We start from the raw sequence: 22,658 nt of genomic DNA, 5'->3' as shown, positions 1-22,658 counted from the left end.
ATTAACATTTCTTCTCTACATGTGCAACACATTATAATTACAAATATCACATGCAAAATTGCAGCATGTTGAATTAATTTACCTAAATTCCAATAAGGTACCTTTCTTTACTATAGCCTCTACAATTTCCAGGGAAACTCCCATGTTTTAAAGCTCTGTTCCCCAGAATTTTGTCCCTGAAAGGTCCCTAATATTCTTGCAATCTGTTCTTATTCACTCTGCTTTATAAGTTAGTATTGACACTGAGGAATATTTAAGATGCAAAAACAAAATATTGCAATTAAATTAAGTAAACATGATATGCTGGAAGCAGTAGTGCTCCAAGGTCCACTGAAATACATAGTATCACGTCTGACCTCCTTAGATCCACAGGCTCAGGGGTTTCTCTGCAAATTATTATAAAGTCTTGGCAAGTGTGTGATATTTCATGGAAATTGTCACCATTACTGTTTAGAACATGGAATAATGTGTATCAGGTTTATGTTCCTAGAAGATAGTAAAAGTCTATCATTACCATGGTTGGTTATGCAGATACAGTACAACATGCTGTGGAAAATGATAGAACTACAATTTTATGTGTTATAGGTTTCTAGAAATGGCTCATATTTTGCACATCTATGAACACAAATGGCAAAATACAATTAATACTGCACTTATACACTTTCTAAACTGTTCTGCAATATAGGCAATTTGTCTTATTCAAAATGTGGGCACCAAATTTTCACACATTTGGCTGGTGAAATTTAGGCTTAAGTATTCTCAGTCCTACCCCAAACCTCACCACCCAGCAGAGTAATGACCATTGTTGTTCTAGTGCTATTCATTTAGTGCTTGAACAACTTCTGAGTATGTATTTAATTGAGTGCAGACTAGCGAAACTCAAATATTATAAAACTGGAACTTTTAAACAGCTTGTTCTGTTGTGATATCGCAATTCTGGCAAAATGACACATACATTTAATTAAAATCTAGCTAAAATGTGCATAATATTACACACAATAATATAAAGGGACTTTTCATAGTCGAGCACCTTCAGTGTAATGTAACAGATTTTGCCTAGGAGGCTCCAGCTGGAAAATAAAAGCTTTCCTGCGGTAACACTTATAAGTTAATAGCCAGTGTCACTTTAACATCTTCACAGGAACATCAGGAGTCTGTTGTAAAGGAATGAAACTAAACACATAATCGGAGAGATCTCATCTGACTTGTATCTCACATTACATCACATGTCTGTGTTTGCTATTTTACAGTACATAGGACCCTTATCATTTAGCACCATGTGTGTTGTGTTCCTCAGCAAGAGAGCTTTCTACACTGGCTGCTAAAACCATTTTCTCACGCTATCAACATTGTATTGTAAATTATATAAGTTTCAAATAACTGAGATAGATAGATAGATAGATAGATAGATAGATAGATAGATAGATAGATAGATAGATAGATAGATAGATGATAGACACACACTTATCCTTAGAATTAACCAGTTTTGACATAATGCGAAATAAAAATCAGTTTAATGAAACATGGTGCTACTATACCAAACACTCAATTACTGTTTCACTACAACTGACTTTCTTCAGATCACATACAGATAGATATACTGTCCATTCTCACACACAGGACTGGTTGGAAGATTGTACACTACAGCAGAAGAAGAGAAGAGAACATAAACCTTACCTGAGCACACAGCGATGGCAAGGTGTCTGCGTTGGTTGGCTTGCAAGTGTCTAATAGTGACGCAGGAGTGTCTAACAGATCTTTCGCAGACTGGTTCTGCACCTCCAGATTCATGACTAGCCCTTTCTGGTCTGCACACTTCCAGCTTGTAGTGACAGCCTCCCTTACAGCTATTACATTAGCAATACAGAAGGATGGAACGTGAGGCAGAGGCACTGTTGCTTCTCTCTACGTGAAAGAAATGATTAATCTGAGGTGGCGAGGCTATTCCACAGATTCTCAGGTCTGTGATCAGGATTCTGACATAGAATCTTTCTATACAGTACTAATTGTATTGCTGCAATGTAGACAGCTTTCCAGCTCGGAGCCAGGCAATAAGGAAGTACAGTATATAGAAGATACCACATGTTATCTATTATCATTGTCAGATAACCAAAACAATAGCTAAACAGGGGAAGTGTTAAATGTAAATAAGTAATAATGGTCTTTATCTTATACAGGAAGGTGTTAAGCAGCTAAAGAAAACCTGGATTCTATGAAAGCTTTCTTGAAAAATGCCTTGCTTTAACTACAATGTGTAAACATTATGGATTTGGTGGTTTATCATTTATTTAGGTGACAGAAGTGGCGCTAATGCTGAAATGACAGTTTAATATTGTATGACTGGTTATGGATTGCATACATGTGCGAGGCTCTGCGTTTCATCCAAAATGATTCAGAAAAATAATGAAACATTATAAATGGTACTAGCTGCACAATTCCTATAGCTCAGAATGCCTGAAGGGATTCCCTCGTCTTTGGGTTTTCAGCAGGTATAAATGTGACAAATCATTTTAGGATGCCTTTAGTAAAGTGACTATGAAGCTCAATGGTAAGCAACTGGGTCTGTCTCAAAACTTACCATTGTGACTAAATTGGATGCAATTTGGATGCTTTCCATTTGGATTCTGATGCATAGCTTTACTGGGACTTGCATGAACCACCATACTATAAATGCATACCTCCATATTTGGTGGCAGATTCCCATTGAATTCACTGTCGGCTCACACAGTGCTCATAAGAGCACTTAGGGTGCATACACACCTGTACGATATCGTCCGATTTAGCCAAATCGGAACGACAAATTGGGCATATCGTGCAGTGTGTATGTCCAATTCGCGCACACCCACGGTCGCATGCGATATCGTGCGATTGGCTGTGCTGCACAGTCAATCATACGATATCGCATGTGAGCCTGTACAAGTTAATGAAGGACAGAACAGTGATTGTTCTGTCTTTCATTACATTACAAGTGTGTACTGGCAATCATGCGATGTCCAGGGTGAAGACAAATCGCCATGAACATCGGCACGATTACCAGTCATTTAGATGTGTACCCAGCCTTACAGTAGCCTGACTTCTTCTTGTACCTCCATAGAGGGCAAGAAGAAATCAGCTAGAGACACAATCCCGCAAAGCCACCAGAAACTGTTCCAGTAGAAGTTTGTGGGTACTTGAATCGGTATACAATCGGGAAGCCGGCTGTCTTAATACCAGCAGCCGGCTTCCTGACTGTCATATCCCGGCGAGGGTGAAATGCCGGGCGTCTAGATGTAGACGCCTGACATTTCCCCGACGCCGGGAGATCGGTGCCCGGCATCCCGATCGAAGGGATGCCGCGCGCCGCGTGCGGACAGCCGCGAGGGGGGGGGGGGAGGGTTAGGTTTAAGGCACCCAGGGGGGACTTCGGGTTAGGCACCCCCTGGGAGGGTTAGGCTAGGGGGAGGGAGGGTTAGGCACCCCCGGGGGGGATTTAGGGTTAAGCAGCGGGGAAGGGGGGGTTAGGGTTAGGCACTTAGAGGGTTAGGCACTTGGGGAGGAGGTTAGGGTTAGGCACCCCTAAGGAGGGTTAGGGTTAGGGGGTTAGGTTAGTCAATACTTACCTATCGACGATCGGGATTTACAGCGCTGTCGGGCTTCCGCTACCAGGAACTCTGCTTTGGTCGGCCAGGCGCTGTTGGGAATCGAACCGCCGGCCATGCGGTTTCATACCGATTCCCTTGAATCAGCCCCGGCCCTTAATGTTGGGGAATCAGGGCAGGAGACAGTGCACCACCGCTTTGCACTAAAGAGAGCGTGACCACTTGTCAGAAGTGTGGCTATGCATCTCAGGGGCATGGCCAGCACTTCCTATGTACTGGACATCCTGTTTTCCCCATTACCGTCCTCAGTAAACATCCATTATACTGTATGTCATGCCACACATTGTCACTGCTGCTTCGATAGGCAGAGCAGCAATGCACCGGATAAACCTCCCGATGGCCATCTAGAGTGAGATAAAGTTGTCTCAATCGAGATAGAGCATTCCTATCCGGACAGTCCGACTAAAGCGGCGCAGTTGGGATGTATGCTATTGGCTTATGTGTAATACTGGCCACCCATGCTGCTATGTCACTTTCAGATTCATCAGTCTGAGAGCACTGACACTCATTTCCCTTGCTGAAAAGAGTCATTGCTGAATTTCATGGATGTGGCTTCATACATCAAATAAAATATATTAATATATTAATTATTAAATACAACTCCCATCAGTACACAAAGCACAGTCTCATCTGATGAAGTACACTTTTAGTAGATATTAGATAATGCACAAAGCAGAGCCAGAGCCCATTTTGAGTGACCAGCCCTATCTGATGACCTTTTTACATAACTGATCCAAACTAGTACAAATGACTCCTGACCCAAACCCAGGTTAATGTCACTACCCACCAGTAAGTTCTACTCAGGACTAACCACTAAGCAGGGACATGCATCACACAATGCAGCTGTCAGTGATATAATTTGGAGGCAGTTACATCGGTGGATATACATGAGATTCCCTGTCTTTTGGGTTTATGTATTGGCAGCTATGCACTTAATAACAATTTAAAGCAAAGGAAATGATCAGTTATACAAATGGTGCTGTTGGTAGAACCTATGGTGTTGATAGCTGTCAACAGTGTGCGATGGAGGTAGGTCCACACAGCAGAAAACTTAACCAGGCTTTTTGGTTTATTAACTGGCAGATAACAAAAGGCAAGGAGACACAGGGTTAATGCAGGTATGCAGATACAACAGTTAGAAGCAGATACAATCAGGAGCTTATGAGGTTAATGCATACTTACCTATTCTCTTGGGACCTGGAAAAGCAGGCAAGTCTCCCGGACGGCCGCCTACCCCCTGACCCCAAAGCTGAATCATGTTATGATGGCCCCGCCCCCTGCTTCACAATGCCAGTAATCTTTGCACTGTGCAGCGGGGGAGGGGACATAGGGCCTTATTCAGAGCCGCTCGCTATTTGCGGTCGTTCGTTCTAAAACAAGGGATGGCTATTCATATGACCCGTTCGCTAATTACGGTCTGTTCACGCCTCTAAGTCTGAACGAGCGAGCAAAACTTGCGGTTGTAATTTTGAAAAAAACGCCCCCTGGCCGCTCGCATCCTACGTCATGTCCGCTATTTATTAGATTAATCGAGTACATCGAACAGCATATGAACTGCTCTCTATTCTTGTGGCTGGTTTTTTCAACCGCTATTTTGCGAGCAGTTCGGAGTAAAAAAAAACCAAGTGACGTGGTTAGTGACGCTGCTGTATTAATTATGCACTCCCTTAAAACGCCCGTTTTGACCTTTAAGCACGCCTGCGATCTAATTCCACACCCCCGTTTTCAAGCACCTTCCCCTGTTGCCACCCACATACGTCTTCCTCTGTCACTCAAAATAGCAGGCATTCGCTATATAGCGAACAAACGATTTTCGGCCGCACTGACTGGTTCGCGCATGCGTATTAAAATCCGTACGCATGCGCAGATGTGCGAACATCGGTCAGAACGAGCAAGCGGCCGCTTACAAGCGGCTCTGAATGAGGGCCATAATGCGATCGAGCAGTCACACCCCCTAATGCTGGGTAATGTCACTGACCTCGCCCCCGCTATGCCAGCCTGGTGCCCCATCCTGGAGGGCGCAGTCTCAATGTCGCCAACCCTGGGTTAATGCAGAAGGTGTGCTAAGATGGAGTAGCACACACCTGTATATACATCAGTGGTGGCAGTGGCTCTTTTACTGTAAGAGGTGGTGACATAGTGGTGTTTATAGTGCTGCACTCCCCTCCTAACAGCTGCAGAGGTCTAGACTGCAATGAGGAAGGAAATCTTCAGACTAAGATGAAGGTGATCAGTTTCAGGAATCTCACAAAAAATCCAGAAGAGCAGCATAAGGGCTTTATTGTGCCCTGTGCTGGCCACGCCCACTGAGCGCATGACCTCATTATGTCGTCCCTAGGGGGCAAGGCCACCAGCGCCGGGAATTACAGCACAGCCTGAATCATGCTCAGGATGTTTCGGGAGGCTGTATACGCTGCAGTGTGCATGTCTAGAGCATCCAAAGGACACTCCTGGTGGCACTGCATCAGCGATTCTGGCTGGAACAGCATCCTGCTAGCCAAATCCAGGGGCTGTAGGGCAGCAACAGTGCCGCCATGCCTCCATTGTAACATGATCACACCCTTAACGTGAAGCAAGTTCACCCTCCTGACGGATTTCAGGTGCCTCAATGCTAGGATGCTTTCTACATCAGGAAAAACATGCTTAACACCACACACATACAATAACAGCAAAAATACATACATGCTGAAAAAGTAAATAGTCCATGTTTTCATTTGCAAAACTAAAAAAAAAAAAAACTTCTAGGCTGTTCGGCGGTATATGGACTGTGTGACCAGATGGCCTCCAATCCTGTGTAAGTAGATTTTGCCAGAAGTCAGTGCTGCACCGCAAAGCCAATTTTTTGACCTGATGGAAAACCTGCTATCTTTTTAGATGTGGTTCTCATTGTTGAGATGGTGAAATCGCATGCATTTTCTGTATAATGTCTATATGAAATTGTTTGATTTACAGTTGAAAAGTTGATTGTCAAAACAGTATATTAACATTTTCACATACTTTTATAAAAATTAAGTGTCAGGGCCACTCATCAAGTTCCGAAAAAGCATTTTTTCCGGAACTTGATGGTGTACCTGAGATGGCGTTCAGCCCTCTATAATCTTCATAGGCTGCTGTTTACACGGCAGCCTGTGAAGATTTACATGCCAGCCACTCTGCTGTCCTGCTGTGTCTGCATTAGATCAGACACCCGCGCAAGGGAGGGGGAGGGCGGAAAAGACAACCGCGGGAGTGGCCAGATCGGACAGTCGTGGGGGGGGGGGGTTTGGGGCGGATTGCACACAGGAGGAGGAGGTGAGACACAGCACCCTCAGAACCTCACCAGTGGTACCACTGTGGGTCCCTCTATCACCACTAACCTTAAGCACCTCAAGCTGACAGGGGCTGGACACCGGGGAGGCGACTGAGGATGCGATGGGGAGATATGGGGGGGTAGTAGCTGTACATGGGGGGAGAGAGGATGCAGACTGGAGATGGACACCGGAGGGGAGATTAGAGATGCAGGCAGGAGTTGTACACTGGGGGAGGGGGGGATAGAGGATGCGGGCAGGTGCTGGACACTAGGAAGGAGGGAGATGGAGGATGCGGGCAGGAATCCGCGGGTACAGGTGTGTCCTCTTACATCCTTGCTAATTGTGCTACAAACGTGCGCACGCATCGCGCCATGCGATTACCCGCAGCAGCATACGCTATGGCGTGCACTGCGATCACACCATGCAATCCTGTGGAGTCGAGTGCGCTCGCGGGCACACGCCTCGCGCCATGTGTGGTGCTATTTGCCGCATACCCAGCAAAGATGTAGCAGGACACATCTGTAGCTGTCCAAACTACACTGCGGCCGCACGACCTCCCCCCAGTGTCCCTGCACACCAGCACAAGAGGACCTGAGGAGGGAGCCTTAGACAGCCCAAAGCCGCCGGAGGTAAGTAAACACAGCTGGTATGCACAAGCTGCTGTGTAAATGGCAGCTTGTGCATGGTATCGGATGCTGTACGCCATCTCAGGATGGTGTACAGTATCACTCACAAGTTCCGAAAAACAAATTATTTTTTAGAACTTGATGACTTACATAATTTCTACATCCCCATACTAAAGTATGGGGACTGTGGAAATTATCGGGGGAGAATCGTAACCAGGAGATGTCTGTGATATCTCCTGAGTTACAGGTATGATGAATGGCCCTGAACCTTAATTTTTACAAAAGTAGAGGAAAATTATAATTTTCACCCTCTTTTGTAGAAATTAAGGGATGATGAATAGACCACTAAAGGCTAAATTTCATATACAGATGTATCAGAGCACAATGGTGACAGTCACCTTCATCAAGTTAATTGGCAGCAGGCCTACACACATATATGTAAGTATACAGACATACAACTCCTAAAATTAATTTTAAAGAGTCAGGTTAGTCTACTTAAGACAATATGCAAAGGGTAAAATTAGTAGTGAACAGTTTCTGTGTGATGTTTGCTGCAAACCATATGTCGTTTGTGGTTAACCACATGGTATTGGCAATGTAGATTGGGTATTTTAGAACCAGCACTCATAAGAAACACTTTGCCATTTGTGTTTAAAAGCTACATTTGAATGATGGTGACTTTATAATTGCATAATACAGTGAACAGCACTTTGACACAACCCACCTAAGTGTTTTTAAGCCTAGAATTGTAGGCAATATCATTCTTCATCATACTTGTTTTGTTTTTTTTAAAGCAAAATACATAAGATTAGATATTATTGTGCATTAATTAAATAATAAAAAACATGAATATGCAATTTTATGATTATTTTTTGGTAACTTATAATTTATTCACTACACTTCAAACAATTAAAACTAGTTCACTGGTATGTAAATGCTTATTAAGAATGCTCTGAGTCCTTATTTGGATGAATTCTGTATATTTTAACAAGATTTGGATTTAGCTAAATTCTTAGTATTTATGCAAATGATTTCGCTCCTAAATTCCCTGTGATTTTAGGGCACAAACTTTTATTTCCAGAGGCTAAATATACAGATAAAATTTGATCTTCTAAATTTAATTACGATATGGTTTACTTAAAAAGTACCCTCAGATGACCCTATACATTAATAACATGCCTAATGTTTACAACTGGACTTTAATGTGTTTTTTTAAAAAGAGCAAAGCTTCAATTTAACGTGATAAAAATAATTAGTTGAAATATATTTATTATTAAGGTAGATAATGAACAGTCTGATACCAACACAGATTATGTCACTGGAAGATATAGAAATAAGTAGAAACACCATGGAAATTAATACAAAAATCAAAATAACTATTTTCAACAGTGACCACAAGTATAAGGTCACTTCAGTTAAAATACATACTTTTTATCACTTCATTGTCTGAATCAATACAAAGGAAAATATAAAAAATAAATGTTATATAGGGTACTGTACAATTTGCAGAAAAGGTTTGTCTTTTTTTTACATAATAAGAGAACCTGGCCTTAGAGGAAATTGCATTTACATGGTGAATTAGTCAAATTATTGGGAGCACTAAGTTGTTTTTCATATACCGTATTTTATTCATATTGAACTAATGTACCTCAGGTCCTGAACCCTTTCATTTTCATTTGATTATAAGCTACCTTGAAGCATTAAATCTGTAGATAACACCCAATTATAATAGATAATTAACTCAGAGGAGAAATGTGTTCATGAGCAAATGGATTCAATAAATGGGTTTTCCACCTCCATTAAGTTCTTCTACATCTACAGAACTTCTGTCTTTAGGAGGGACAGCTGCTGGAGGCTGACTTACTTTGTGTAGACAGTCACATTTGGATAATATTGAAATAATATTGAAATATTCAAAAGGCAAAAATAGGCTTTTGAGCAGTAAACTTAAGCTAGGTACACTCTATACGATGTATATGTAGGATATATCGTTCTGTTGCGGATCGGAAATATATATTGTAAAAATCGTATAGTGTGTGTGCCCAATCTCATTGTCTCATATCCTGATCTGCACGGCAGATAAGACAATGCAATGAACAACGCGGAGCAGTTACATGCAGCATGTAATGATACATCGCGCTGTCGTACACCAGATAGTGCAGTGTGTACGCCACATGTGATATATCATTACATTGTATAACACTGTAGCTGAGTGTCACCATTGTATGGTGTGTACCCAGACTTACTGGTTGCTGTTATCGGAGTTGCAGTTCTTAGTAAACTCTCCAAGTAGAGATGTAATTTTAGGTAAAGTTCTTCATGCTGAAACTTTTACTCTGCATTACCACCTATTGTTGCTGCTACATGTTATGCTGCCATGCAGCCATTAATCCCAGAGAGCTATGTTTCACCTCACAGTCCCACCAAAAACTTGGGTTGTGTGATGCTCCAGAGGAAGGGTGTGTGCAAGAGAACCAATCAGAAGCCTAAATCGCGAAAATTGCGCTTCTGATCGGTCTTCCTGCTTACCACCACTCACCACAGCCATTTTGAGGTAGTGTACTAAAGATGGTGTCTATATTACAGAAACTGAGACTTCTAAATGCAGCTGTTTTCCCTGCCGGCCCACTTGGAAATGGAGCAGGTGCATAACTTTTGACAATGCAGCTTAAAGGGACAACCATGATTAAAATACTATTTGTATTATATAAAAGAGCTGCTACTAATATTCTGAAGTGCTTAAGTAAAACGTACAGAATCTTTTCTGACCTATGAGGGCCTAAAACAGCTGATAACAGTGTCATACCAAAACTCTTATAAACTTGCATAATTTAGACAACTGGAATGTAAGGAAACTGCAATTTTAATGGTCCTTAAATCCTCCAGATAGCTTCAGATCTTTGCTTTGTGACCCATCATCAAGTGTATAGGGCAGAGGTTCCCAAACTTGAGTCCAAATGGTTAAAACAAATTGAATGAAGTACTAATTAAGTCACCTGTGCTCAAGCATGGATATCCTTAAACAGTGCACAGTAATAGTGGAGTTTGGGAACCTCTGGTATAGGGAATAAATAATGAGTAAGAGTTACAAAGGGGTCTATTTACTAAGCAGTGTTAGGAGACAGAGTGAAAAGTGATAAGGTGCCAGCCAATCAGCTCCCAACTGTCATTTTTCAAACACAGCCTGTGAGATGACAGTTAGGAGCTGATTGGTTGGCACCTTATCACTTTTCACTCTGTCTCCTAACACTGCTTAGTAAATAGACCCCAAAGTGTGGTAAGACGCAGAGAAATAGTGCATGACAAACAAAGCACATATACCTGCAAGTGTAATGTACCCGTGAGATTGCGGTCCCCAGGCAAGAGTGTAAGACTAGCTTTTGCAGGCACAATGAGAACAGCATTATCAGCATGTTATGTTTTAGTTTGGATTATGTGATTATTTTGAAACTAAGCCCACCTCTTCCCACAGTACAGTGTGTAACGCTGAGTTATAATGACGTATTCCTGATGGTCTGCTAATGTATTTCTGATTCGCACATTTACATGCTGCAGCAGAAATCATTAATCTCTAACTAACTCTCAGTACACTTTCCTGTAGCGTATCCCCTTCTTCATCATCCCTAATGATACAATTCATAGGCACGATGTTGCTTACATCTAAGATCTCATAGAAACATATTACTGGAGACAAAACTGTAGCAAGGCACAAGCACAGGCATTTTTCTTATAGTTAGAGTGTTGGACACCGTTCTCTAGGAGCAGGTATTTCTAATGTGCATAAAACCATCTATGGGTAGAACAATACTACTACATAATAGGACTGAAGACAGTACTTGGACTGACTATAAAAATACCGGTGAATCCTGCCTGGTTACAGTGAGCCATCTGGAAATAGTTATTGCCCACTACTGAGAAAACGAAATCACTGACCAAATACTGCATGATGTAGAGTATTGTTTATATAAAATGGTATTTACTAGTGGGACTTGTAAACTACTGTACAATAATGCGCAGAGGGTTACTACTCTAGGGTGGATGTTGTCTTAAAAGTACTTTAATCTTGACACAATGTCTTTAATAGTACTTAGCAAGGATGTGATATATTTGTCGACGTTCACAATGTCGACATTCATATATATCAACAGCAGTAATTCAGCACAAAATATGTGTTTGTATATCTGCTATATATACACTACAGTAGCTGATGTACCCGGTTTCACCCAGGTAGACCTTAGACATTTACTGTTTCCATTTCCAATTCACCACTCCAATAACACATTAATCCTTCACCTCTATAGTAATACATCACTCCTGTAGTACATCTGCTATATATACACTACAGTAGCTGATGTACCCGGTTTCACCCAGGTAGACCTTAGACATTTACTGTTTCCACTTCCAATTCACCACTCCAATAACACATTAATCCTTCACCTCTATAGTAATACATCACTGCTGTAGTAAGACATAACCTTCCCTCTGTACTAACACATTTCACTCCCTCATCTCTGTAGTAACACCTTTTCCTCCCTCGCACATTTGACATTCCCCTCACTCACCTGTGTAGAACTACAATCCCTCCCTCACGCATTAACCTAGATCACTTCTGAATTAACTTATTCCCCTCACTCACCTCTCTATTAACACATTACCCCCGCTCATCCCTGAATTAACTTATCCCCTCCCTCCTCTCTGTAGTAACACATTATCCCACTCACCCCTGTAGTAGTAACACATTCCCCTCCCTCGCCTGTGTTGTAACACATTTCCTTCCTTCTCCCCGTAATAACACATTTGACATTCCCCTCCCTCACCTGTTTAGTAAAACATGTTCCTCTCTCACCTCTGTAGTAACACATTTCCTTCCCTCACAATTCAAATAGGGGAGGAGCCACACCAACTGCCAGTGATGTTTGCCAGCACGGGACGACAGTTGGTGTTTGAATATGAACTGTGCTGCAGCCACGATGAGACAGCCAGTCAGGATATTGCACAGGGGGAGGACTTTAGTCCTTTTCACCTCCTTAGGAGTAGAATTTAGAAAAATCCCTTCTTAGTGGGCACCTGCGTCATGGAAGGAATATACTCCCCGATTTTCATGTTTCTAGGTCCAGAGGTTTGGGCCTGGCGTTCATGAGTCAGTCAGTCCATCTAATTTATATATATATATATATATATATATATATATATATATATATATATACACTGTAAATATATATTTATACCTTGAGTTTAACACTAATGTGACAGCTATTTCCATGTTGTAATTCTCAGCAAATAGAGTAGGAAATTGCAGTAAAGTTGGGTCCCTTGACTGGGCTGCAAGCTTAAATGCATTGATCAGTTCATGAACCAAAACCCCACTGTTTATTAATATTGTTAGTTATTATGGTGAGTGCAGAGCACCTGTGATTTCTATGTAATCAATGTGGTCACATACCATGTTGCACCCCAAACATAGGAATGATGAGTGCCGTGGATTAATGTTTTTTATTTATTTATAATTTTTTTTAATTTATCATTTTGTGATCACATTTTCTCATGCATCTCTTTAACCTGTTTAATCTAGCTTGTGTCAGCTGTTTTCCTAGGTGCTTTGCAACAGGTGTGCTAGGTGACTATCTCACGTTTAAAGGCAAAGTTGCTGTGATCTTTAAACCAGATAGCATACATTGAGTTTAACACTGTTGGCTGTGGCATTACACCCCGGCAGGATTTAAGCCCAGTGCTTGTTTTAAAAATAGGGGGACCGCTAAGCAATTTTTTTCCCCTTATTTTTAAAACCAGGCTCAGCAGCCCTGTGGAACCCTACTCATTTTTCACCCCGTATTTTTAGGAACCAGGACTAGCTGAGCAGCCCGAGGCTGGTTATGATTTTTTGGGGGGACTATGTCATTTTTTTTTTGTATTAACCCTTTTTTTTCACAGGTATAACACGCAAACAGCCTTCACATATCTCACTGATATGTGCAGGCTGCTTGTTCGGGAGTGTTTTGCTGCGGTCAGACACTACAAACTCGGGTGAGGTAATCTGGATCTGATACACCATCGGAAAACACAAACTCTGCTAAACACGCTTCTTAGTAAATTTGAGTGTTTCAGAAGTCTAAAATCACCCGATTTTCATCTATGCAAATTCGAGTTTCAGATAATCAAAACTCGAGTCAATTTACCCCTTAATGTATCTCGGGCGATAATAATATGACAATTATTTCTTAATATTGTTATAATTCTGCTACACACATAGGGCCGAATTCAATTCAGTGCGATGTTGAATAGCTGCATGAGGGAGCTCCCGCAGCTATTCAATTCAACGTGCTGTTTGCATGGTTGGTAAGCAGATAGATCTAAGAATGCCCGATCTCGCGACTTAACCTGGGTGTTAAGGCACGGTAACAGGCATTCTCCAACTAAAGCGCCACGCTAAGCAAACAGATGCGCACCCAGAACTTTTACCGGATTTCTCCTCGCATCCCCAGGGCGGTGCGAGAATAAATCCTTTAGCCTCCCAAACAACGTGTTGTATTGAATAGCTGCGGGACTCTCTCCAGCGGCTATTCAACATCGCACTGAATTTGGCCCATAGTGACAAACAGAGCCACTCCTGAGATCATCTGTTGCAAAATAAATTAGTTACTATTTTGTCCAAGAGATATTGATATAAAAAGTATTGTATATTATTACCACTTTAAGCTGATTAGCCACTTGTGATCATGTATGTAAACTCCATAGGGATTTTTGTTCAATGTCCTCATGTAAATGCTCTGTTTACAAACTTGGGGTATATATTATAAAGCCTCTATATACAGTAGTGTGTTCAAACAGACTCCATTTATTAACAATATGTATTATTTGTGGCACAATTCATTTAAGCTTGTGTGCATAGACACATTTTATGAGAAATATATTATTCTTTTTGATGGATCTTCAAATGCAAGTCCTGTATATTATTGTAATGCAGTTACTTATAACAAATATATTGCTTCAAAGGATTCTGCACACACTGAAAGGACTATTCAAAATTATTATAGTGTGTGGATACAAACGTATCTAGAGGGCTCTGTAACTATTATAGTCATGTTCAGTGCCCTAGTTAGCACTCCCGGCGCCCAGTGCAAGTCACGCCCCCTCTGTATGATGTCACACGGAGGGGGTGTCCACAGAGAGGTGCACTCTGTGCGGCCGCACCGCTTGCACACCATTAGTTACAGCCCTGGTCATGTTTAATAAACACTGATAAGAAGTAGTGTAGTTGAAAGGTGTTATATTATATATAGACCATTATATCAATCCACTGTCTATGTCAGAGGGTCTCATTCCGACCCGCTCACGAGTGCAGGACGCGCGCAAGCGGGTCGAATTACCTAAATGCGCATGCGCACGACGGACGGAGCTCCGTCGTGCGCATGCGCGAGACCCAGATAGCGACAGCCAAGCTGTCGCTCCGGGTCTCGCACCAAAGGGGGCGTGCTGTCGATGGTGACTGGCAGCACGCCCCCTTTGGTGGGCGTGACGGGTGCGTGGCTGCCAGACGGAGGCGTTCCCATGGGAACGCCTACCGTCTGGGTCCGGCCCCACTGACATCACTAGTGATGTCAGTGGGAGTGATTTTGGCTCTGATAGAGCCAAAATCACTCCAGGGCTTGCGGCAGCGAGATCCTACCGCAGGGTCTCGTCGCAAGCCCGATGGTCGCGATGGTCTTGACCATCGCGACCATCATCATGGACGCTCGCATAAGCTGTGGGTGGTAACCCACAGCTATGTGAGCGTCCAAAAGGCCGCTCCAAATTTAAATAGGACGGCCCTGATTCAGAGCGAGCGCTTTGGTCAGAGCGTCCGGCTCTGAATCAGGGCCAGAGTTCCTAGTTCAGATAAACATGTCTTTAAATTAGCCACTTATTAGACAGCTACGTAGAGCAGACAATGTAATAAAATTCTTAATCTCACTATATATATATATATATATATACACATATATATATATATATAGTAGAAATAATGGGGTGCACTCACCAGTCTTCAGAAAAAGAGTCCTTTATTAAATATACAAGATACCTTGAAAAAGGTCCAGGAAGGACCGAAACGTAGAAATGCTGTATTCCTGCTATGATGTATATTAAATAAAGGATTCTTTTCTCTGAAGACTGGTGGGTGCACCCCATTCTTACAGGCGTTTCTTGATAGACTCCCTTTTGGGTAGCCACCCCAGCAACTGGATTCTGAGACGTGAGTGTGGACACATTGGGAACTATATATATATATATATATATAAATACATACACACAGCGGGTAAAATAAGTTTTGAACACATCAACATTTTTCTCAATAAATATATTTGTAATGCGACTATTGTAATAACACTTTCACCAAATGTCAGCAACAACCCATTAAATCCACACATGCAAAGAAATTATAGATATCCATAAATTAAGTTATGTGTATTAATGTGAAATGACACAGGGGAAAAGTATTGAACACGCTTACTGAAATTTATTTAATACTTTGTACAAAAGCATTTGTTGATAATGACAAGACACCTCCTGTATGGAGAAACTAGTCACACGCATGGCCCAAATTACACACAAACAGCCTTCAAATCTTGAAAGTTCCGTGGGCCTCTTCTATGAACTCTGGCTCTGATTCAGAGACGGACGCTCTGACAGAGCGCTCGCTCTGAATCAGGGCCGTCCCTCTGAATTTTAGAGCGGCCTCCTGGCCGCTCGCATAGCTGTGGGTGACCACCCACAGCTACAGCGAGCGGCCAAAGAGATGACCATCGCGACCATCGGGCTTGCGACGAGACCCTTGTGGTAGCGTCTCGTCTGCCGCAAGCTCTGGAGTACTTTTGGCTCTATCAGAGCCAAAAGCACTCCCACTGACATCACTTGTGATGTCAGTGGGGCTGGCCCCAGACGGTAGGCATTCCCATGGGAACGCCTCCGTCTGGCCAGCCACGCCCCCGTCGCTATCCGGGTCTCGCACATGACGGAGCCGGCTCCCTCATGCGCATGCGCATTGGGCCAACATCGACCCGCTTGCGAGCGCTCATCGCACAGACCATGGTGGTTGAGTGCATTACTTATTGTCTTCTTTGAAACAATCGTACCTGCTAATTCTAGGTCTTTCTGAAGCTCTCCACAAGTGGGACTTGGCTCTTGGACAACTCTTCTGATAATTCTTTTCACTCCTATGTCAGAAATCTTGCGAGGAGCACCTGGTCAGGGGCGGTTTATGGTGAAATGATGTTCTTTCCACTTCCGGATTATGGCCCCAACAGTACTCACTGGAACATTCAGAAGTTTAGAAATCCTTCTGTAACCAATGCCATCAGAATGTTTTGCAACAATAAGGTTGCAAAGGTCTTGAGAGAGCTCTTTGCTTTTACCCATCATGAGATGTTTCTTGTGTGACACCTTGGTAATGAGACACCTTTTTATAGGCCATCAGTTGGGACTGAACCAGTTTATATTAATTTGCACTGACAAGGGGCAGGATTGCTTTCTAATCACTGATATTTCAGATGGTGTCTTTGCTTTCCATTCCTTTTTGCACTTCCCTTTCTTCATGTGTTCAATACTTTTTCCCTGTGTCACTTCACATTATTACACATAACTTAATTTATGGACATCTATGGTTTGATTTCTTTGCATGTGTGGATTGCATGGGTTGTTGCTGACATTTGGTGAATTTTCATTACAATAGCCCCATTACAAATATATTTACTGTGAAAAATGTTGATGTGTTCAATACTTACTTTACCCACTCTATATATATATATATATATATATATATATATATATATATATATATATAGGCAACTGGGTAGCGGGCACTCTCCAAACAAATCAGCGACTTGGCTTTATAATTTGTATTTATTGGTGATATAACACCCAGTAAATCAGTCAATTTTCTTAAAAAACTGGCAACAGATATTATTGTTAGAACTTTGTTTCATATAGCACATAAAAAAACAGCTTGTGATGTCCAAAACACCAACATAATTCTCAGATGCATAAATTAATAAAACATCCTATAATCTCCATCCACATCAAAACTATGGCCCTCATTCAGAGCCGCTCGCTAGCGGCAGTACGCTCGTTCCGATCGATGTTCGCACATCTGCGCATGCGTACGGTTTAAAGTACGCATGCGCGAACCAGTCAGTGCGGCTGAAAATCGTTTGTACGCTATATAGCGAGTGCCTGCTTTTTTGAGTGACAGAATGAGGCGTATGTGGGTGGTAACAGGGGAAGGTGCTTGAAAACGGGGGAGTGGAATTTGAACGCAGGCGTGCTTAAAGGTCAAAACAGGCGTTTTAAGGGAGTGCATAATTAATACAGCAGCGTCATTGACCACGTCACTTGTTTTTTTTTTACTCAGAACTGCTCGCAAAATAGCGGTTGAAAACACCAACCACAAGAATAGCGAGCAGTTCATACGCTGTACGATGTACTCGATTAATCTAATAAATAGCGGACATGACGTATGGTGCGTGCGGCCAGGGGGCGTTTTTATCAAATAAACGAGCGTATGTTTTGCTCGCTCGTTCAGACTTAGAGGTGTGAACAGACTGCAATTTGCGAACGGATCATTTGAATAGCCACCCCTTGTTTTTGAACGAACGACCGCAAATAGCGAACGGCTCTGAATCAGGCCCTATATTTTTGGTGCAAGTGCTGTTCACATCTGTTCAGTGCAAAAATAATATTCATAAAGTCCTTTGGACAAAAGCCATGATCAAAGCCTGCTGTGGCTAGTAAGGCTCATTGCCAAATATGCAATATGGAAAACTTCAGTACTTATACCAATGCTGTCCGTCGACCTCGGTCTCCTCACAGACCATTCAAGACATGTCTGATAACCTCATCATGCAGGTGCCAGCAGAAATTTCCTACCAAATATATATTAAAATTTTTAAAATATTTTGTTTATTTCAGATAGTATCACAAAAAAATCACGCGCATTGTATTATGTGGTCAGGTTATTTCATACTTCTATCCGGAAACACGCATAACAGTTTACAATAAAACAAATTGACTGGCAATGCATGTTGTTTTGAACAATAGAGCTTGTGCATAGACAGGCCCGTCAAGAGCCGCGCGGGGCCCCGGTAAAAAAGGAGGTGTGGCCTAATAGGGGAGGCGTGGCTATGCCCCCTTAGGTAAAAAAAAAAACGTTTTGCAGCACCGAGCCCCCTCAGCCCGGCGCATAACCAGTGGGGGGTGGGATCAGCTTGATCGCTCCCCCCACAGGCATAGGAGATTGCTGTGGCTGCTTCTTAGTAGCCGCGAGCAGTCTCCAGGGCAGCCCAGCACACAGCACTGTGTGCTGGGCTGCTGTGTGATGTTAGAGGGGGGGAGTGGTGACGGACCCGGGCCCCGACAGCAGGCCCAGGCCTGGGTAATTTGTACCCGCTCCCCCCCCCCTCTCGGCGCCGCTGTGCAAAGATATGGCTGTTAAAGTAGCTGCAAAGTATGGTGACTGCGCAATACTAAGGTTTACAGTCTGAAAAAGGGCAACATTTTGGTGGAGTCGCAGTAAAAAAAGTGGTTTTCTAAGGCGTATGTTTTGCTCGCTCGTTCAGACTTAGAGGTGTGAACAGACTGCAATTTGCGAACGGATCATTTGAATAGCCACCCCTTGTTTTTGAACGAACGACCGCAAATAGCGAACGGCTCTGAATCAGGCCCTATATTTTTGGTGCAAGTGCTGTTCACATCTGTTCAGTGCAAAAATAATATTCATAAAGTCCTTTGGACAAAAGCCATGATCAAAGCCTGCTGTGGCTAGTAAGGCTCATTGCCAAATATGCAATATGGAAAACTTCAGTACTTATACCAATGCTGTCCGTCGACCTCGGTCTCCTCACAGACTATTCAAGACATGTCTGATAACCTCATCATGCAGGTGCCAGCAGAAATTTCCTACCAAATATATATTAAAATTTTTAAAATATTTTGTTTATTTCAGATAGTATCACAAAAAAATCACGCGCATTGTATTATGTGGTCAGGTTATTTCATACTTCTATCCGGAAACACGCATAACAGTTTACAATAAAACAAATTGACTGGCAATGCATGTTGTTTTGAACAATAGAGCTTGTGCATAGACAGGCCCGTCAAGAGCCGCGCGGGGCCCCGGTAAAAAAGGAGGTGTGGCCTAATAGGGGAGGCGTGGCTATGCCCCCTTAGGTAAAAAAAAAAACGTTTTGCAGCACCGAGCCCCCTCAGCCCGGCGCATAACCAGTGGGGGGTGGGATCAGCTTGATCGCTCCCCCCACAGGCATAGGAGATTGCTGTGGCTGCTTCTTAGTAGCCGCGAGCAGTCTCCAGGGCAGCCCAGCACACAGCACTGTGTGCTGGGCTGCTGTGTGATGTTAGAGGGGGGGAGTGGTGACGGACCCGGGCCCCGACAGCAGGCCCAGGCCTGGGTAATTTGTACCCGCTCCCCCCCCCTCTCGGCGCCGCTGTGCAAAGATATGGCTGTTAAAGTAGCTGCAAAGTATGGTGACTGCGCAATACTAAGGTTTACAGTCTGAAAAAGGGCAACATTTTGGTGGAGTCGCAGTAAAAAAAGTGGTTTTCTAAGGCCTGAAGTATAAAATAAAAAGGTAAAAATAACTAAAGCTACCCACACATACAGCGATATTTAACCCGACCTGGCCGATTCCGACACATCAGAACGACAGATCGTGTAAAATATGGCCAAATCGTGAGTCTCCACTCAAGATCACAATGCGATGCGCGTCTCCGCTGGTCGCACATCGCGTCATCAGATCTGCCGTGCAGTAGGGAGATCTGACAATCTAGGAGGCGATGCACTGTGACTGTCTGGATGCAGGAGAGATTGGACACCAAATTGTGTGCAGATCGTGTGCAGAGCTGCCGGGGAGAGTTTCAAGGGAAATCGTACACAAATCGTACACATCAGCTGATCGTGTGCAGATTGCTGTGTGTGTGGGCACCTTAAGTGTATGATTATTACAGGGCCACAACTCTTAAATCATAGGACTAATCAAAATGTTTTCTAACTGCTACCAATACATTAGATACTAACAGGCATTTAAAATGATAAAACTGTAGTACTCTGTTTTGTTTTTAATTCATTACACCGTAAAATAATTAGCTTCATTTTGACAATTACCCAATTTATGACTGCACACAATGTGATCTTTATTGCAACTGACAAAACACAGTAAATGGAATATTTTAGCAAAATAAATTGTATAAATCTCTATTGCAAAGCAGATACTGTATCTATAGCAGGAATTTTCATTTTTGATCACATTGTGCTGCATATTAACTTACAAGAGTGTCAGACAGGAGTCTTTACATAATTTATCTTTATGATAAATGTGACAAGGCCAGAACAGAGGCTCCTCTTTTTTAATTAACTATATGAACTCTAACAAAGTAACCTATTACTGTTAGAGAAGGGTTACACTAGGATTGCTGCACGGTTATTGCTACTTACTAGTGACCCTAAGGGTCATCTGTACCCTATAACCAACTGCAGCTGATTCTAGTACTCATACTCAGAGATGCAGCATGCACGTAGCCTATAATGTAATACTGTATATGCTATTTCAGCAGGACCTATTCTCCATCCATTCTGGCTTTTTTCTTCTAAATACACATTACCCCTATCTACCACCTGCTCTCCTATAGTCTTGTATTCCTCCTGGAAATTCCTCCAATGCAGCAGAATTTGCCCTTTACCCCAAGTTTAATCTATTTGTACTCTCCTTTATCCCAGCTGCAATAGAGTAAAAGTAGCATTATCCCTGGACCCTGGCATTGCCTGGGCTTTGTTTCCCTCTCCTTACTCTATTGCTGTTTCCATGTTATCTCTTCCTGATCTCTCTCTCCTTCCCCCTCTATCTCTCTTTGGACACTATTCCCCATTTTTGTTTCCCCATTTTGTCTTTTTGTATATCCTGCTCTCTTCCTCTTCCACTACACTCTCTATACACCCCTTCTCTCTTCCCCTGTTATACTGCCCACCCCCCCACCCTTTCCCTGCCACTCTCTATCCCTCCTGCCACTCAGTCACTGTCTCTCTGTCCTGCTCCTGTTGCTCTTCCCAGCACCTCCCTCCTCCATGGGCCAGCCGCTGATCAACTCCTGTTAACGCTGACATTGGGTGGGATCATGTGGGGCCTAACGTGCAGAGGGCCTGGTTCAGAGATTAATGCAATGCCAATATTTACATTGATTGAGTTACGTGTAAGCATTGAACATGCGTGAAAGCCGTACTACGCACGTGCTGCGATTGTTTGCAATTATTCTCGCACAGAGGATTTACTCGCAAAGTGAGTGACAGGTAGTCAGCGTATGGGGGAGGTAATGGGGCGGGTGGCTAAAGAAACGCAGGAGTGTCTATACGATCAAATGCCAATTAATGGGCGTTCATAAATTAGCCATTACTATTCGCAGCATGAGAGCTCTCACCGTGTCAGGACAGATGCAGTTTTGAGACAGGTGAGCACTCAGACGCTCCATAACTGCCTGATCTGTGTCAGTGTTCCCCCATTTCCCAGTAGCATTGGGATTTAATAGGATATGAGAAGGCAGCAGTGGGCGTCCCTATGCTCGGGGAAGCTTTGGAAGACATTAGCATATTTTCTCAATTGCGATCCATAAGAGATCGTAGTTGCGAACGTATTAGCGTAAATCTGGGAATCAGGCCCAGAATGCGCACCCACCCTTCTGGTATAGCAGGCATATGTCTCTGCAGCATCTTTCTGTAGAGTGTTTGCTATTGGGGAATCCACATACATGAGTGTGGGAGTGGGGAGGGGAGAGGGTTTTTTTTTTTTTAAATTGTGAATTCATTCTGGAGTCAGCCAGTCATGAGCTGTGCACTTTAGGCTGGAAGTTCATGCACGCTGATGTATATTCAATCAGCAGTATTTTTTATTATATAGCTAATATACAAACATTCCTCACTTAACGATCTACCTGTTTAGCGACCGTTTGGACTTACGACCGGCGCTCCGACCAGCTATGGCTTGCACTGATAAAAAAATGTAAAAACGACAGACTCTGTCTTAGGGGGGTCATGGCTGTGGCACGGGACACACAGGAGACCTTGCCTC

At 42.9% G+C, this 22,658-nt stretch overlaps 1 protein-coding gene across 3 annotated transcripts in view; it reads right to left on the bottom strand.

The window, feature by feature from the left end:
- MCTP1 (multiple C2 and transmembrane domain containing 1) overlaps positions 1-22,658 on the bottom strand; it is a 1,010,275-nt gene that overhangs the window by 694,604 nt on the left and 293,013 nt on the right. Inside the window, exon 3 of one of the 3 annotated variants that reach the window (XM_088444638.1) lies at positions 3,608-3,632. The exons of the other annotated variants lie outside the window; for them this stretch is intronic. Within the exon in view, the coding sequence (XP_088300764.1) occupies positions 3,608-3,632 (25 nt within the window). The remainder of the gene's footprint in view (positions 1-3,607; positions 3,633-22,658) is intronic. 3 annotated transcript variants of the gene reach the window in all.

Source organism: Taudactylus pleione, unplaced genomic scaffold, assembly GCF_031769625.1.
Source record: "Taudactylus pleione unplaced genomic scaffold, aTauple2 ptg000370l, whole genome shotgun sequence".
Lineage (NCBI taxonomy): Eukaryota > Metazoa > Chordata > Amphibia > Anura > Myobatrachidae > Taudactylus > Taudactylus pleione.
Note: the sequence above shows the minus strand (reverse complement) of the source record. Positions and strands in the feature narration are given on the sequence as shown.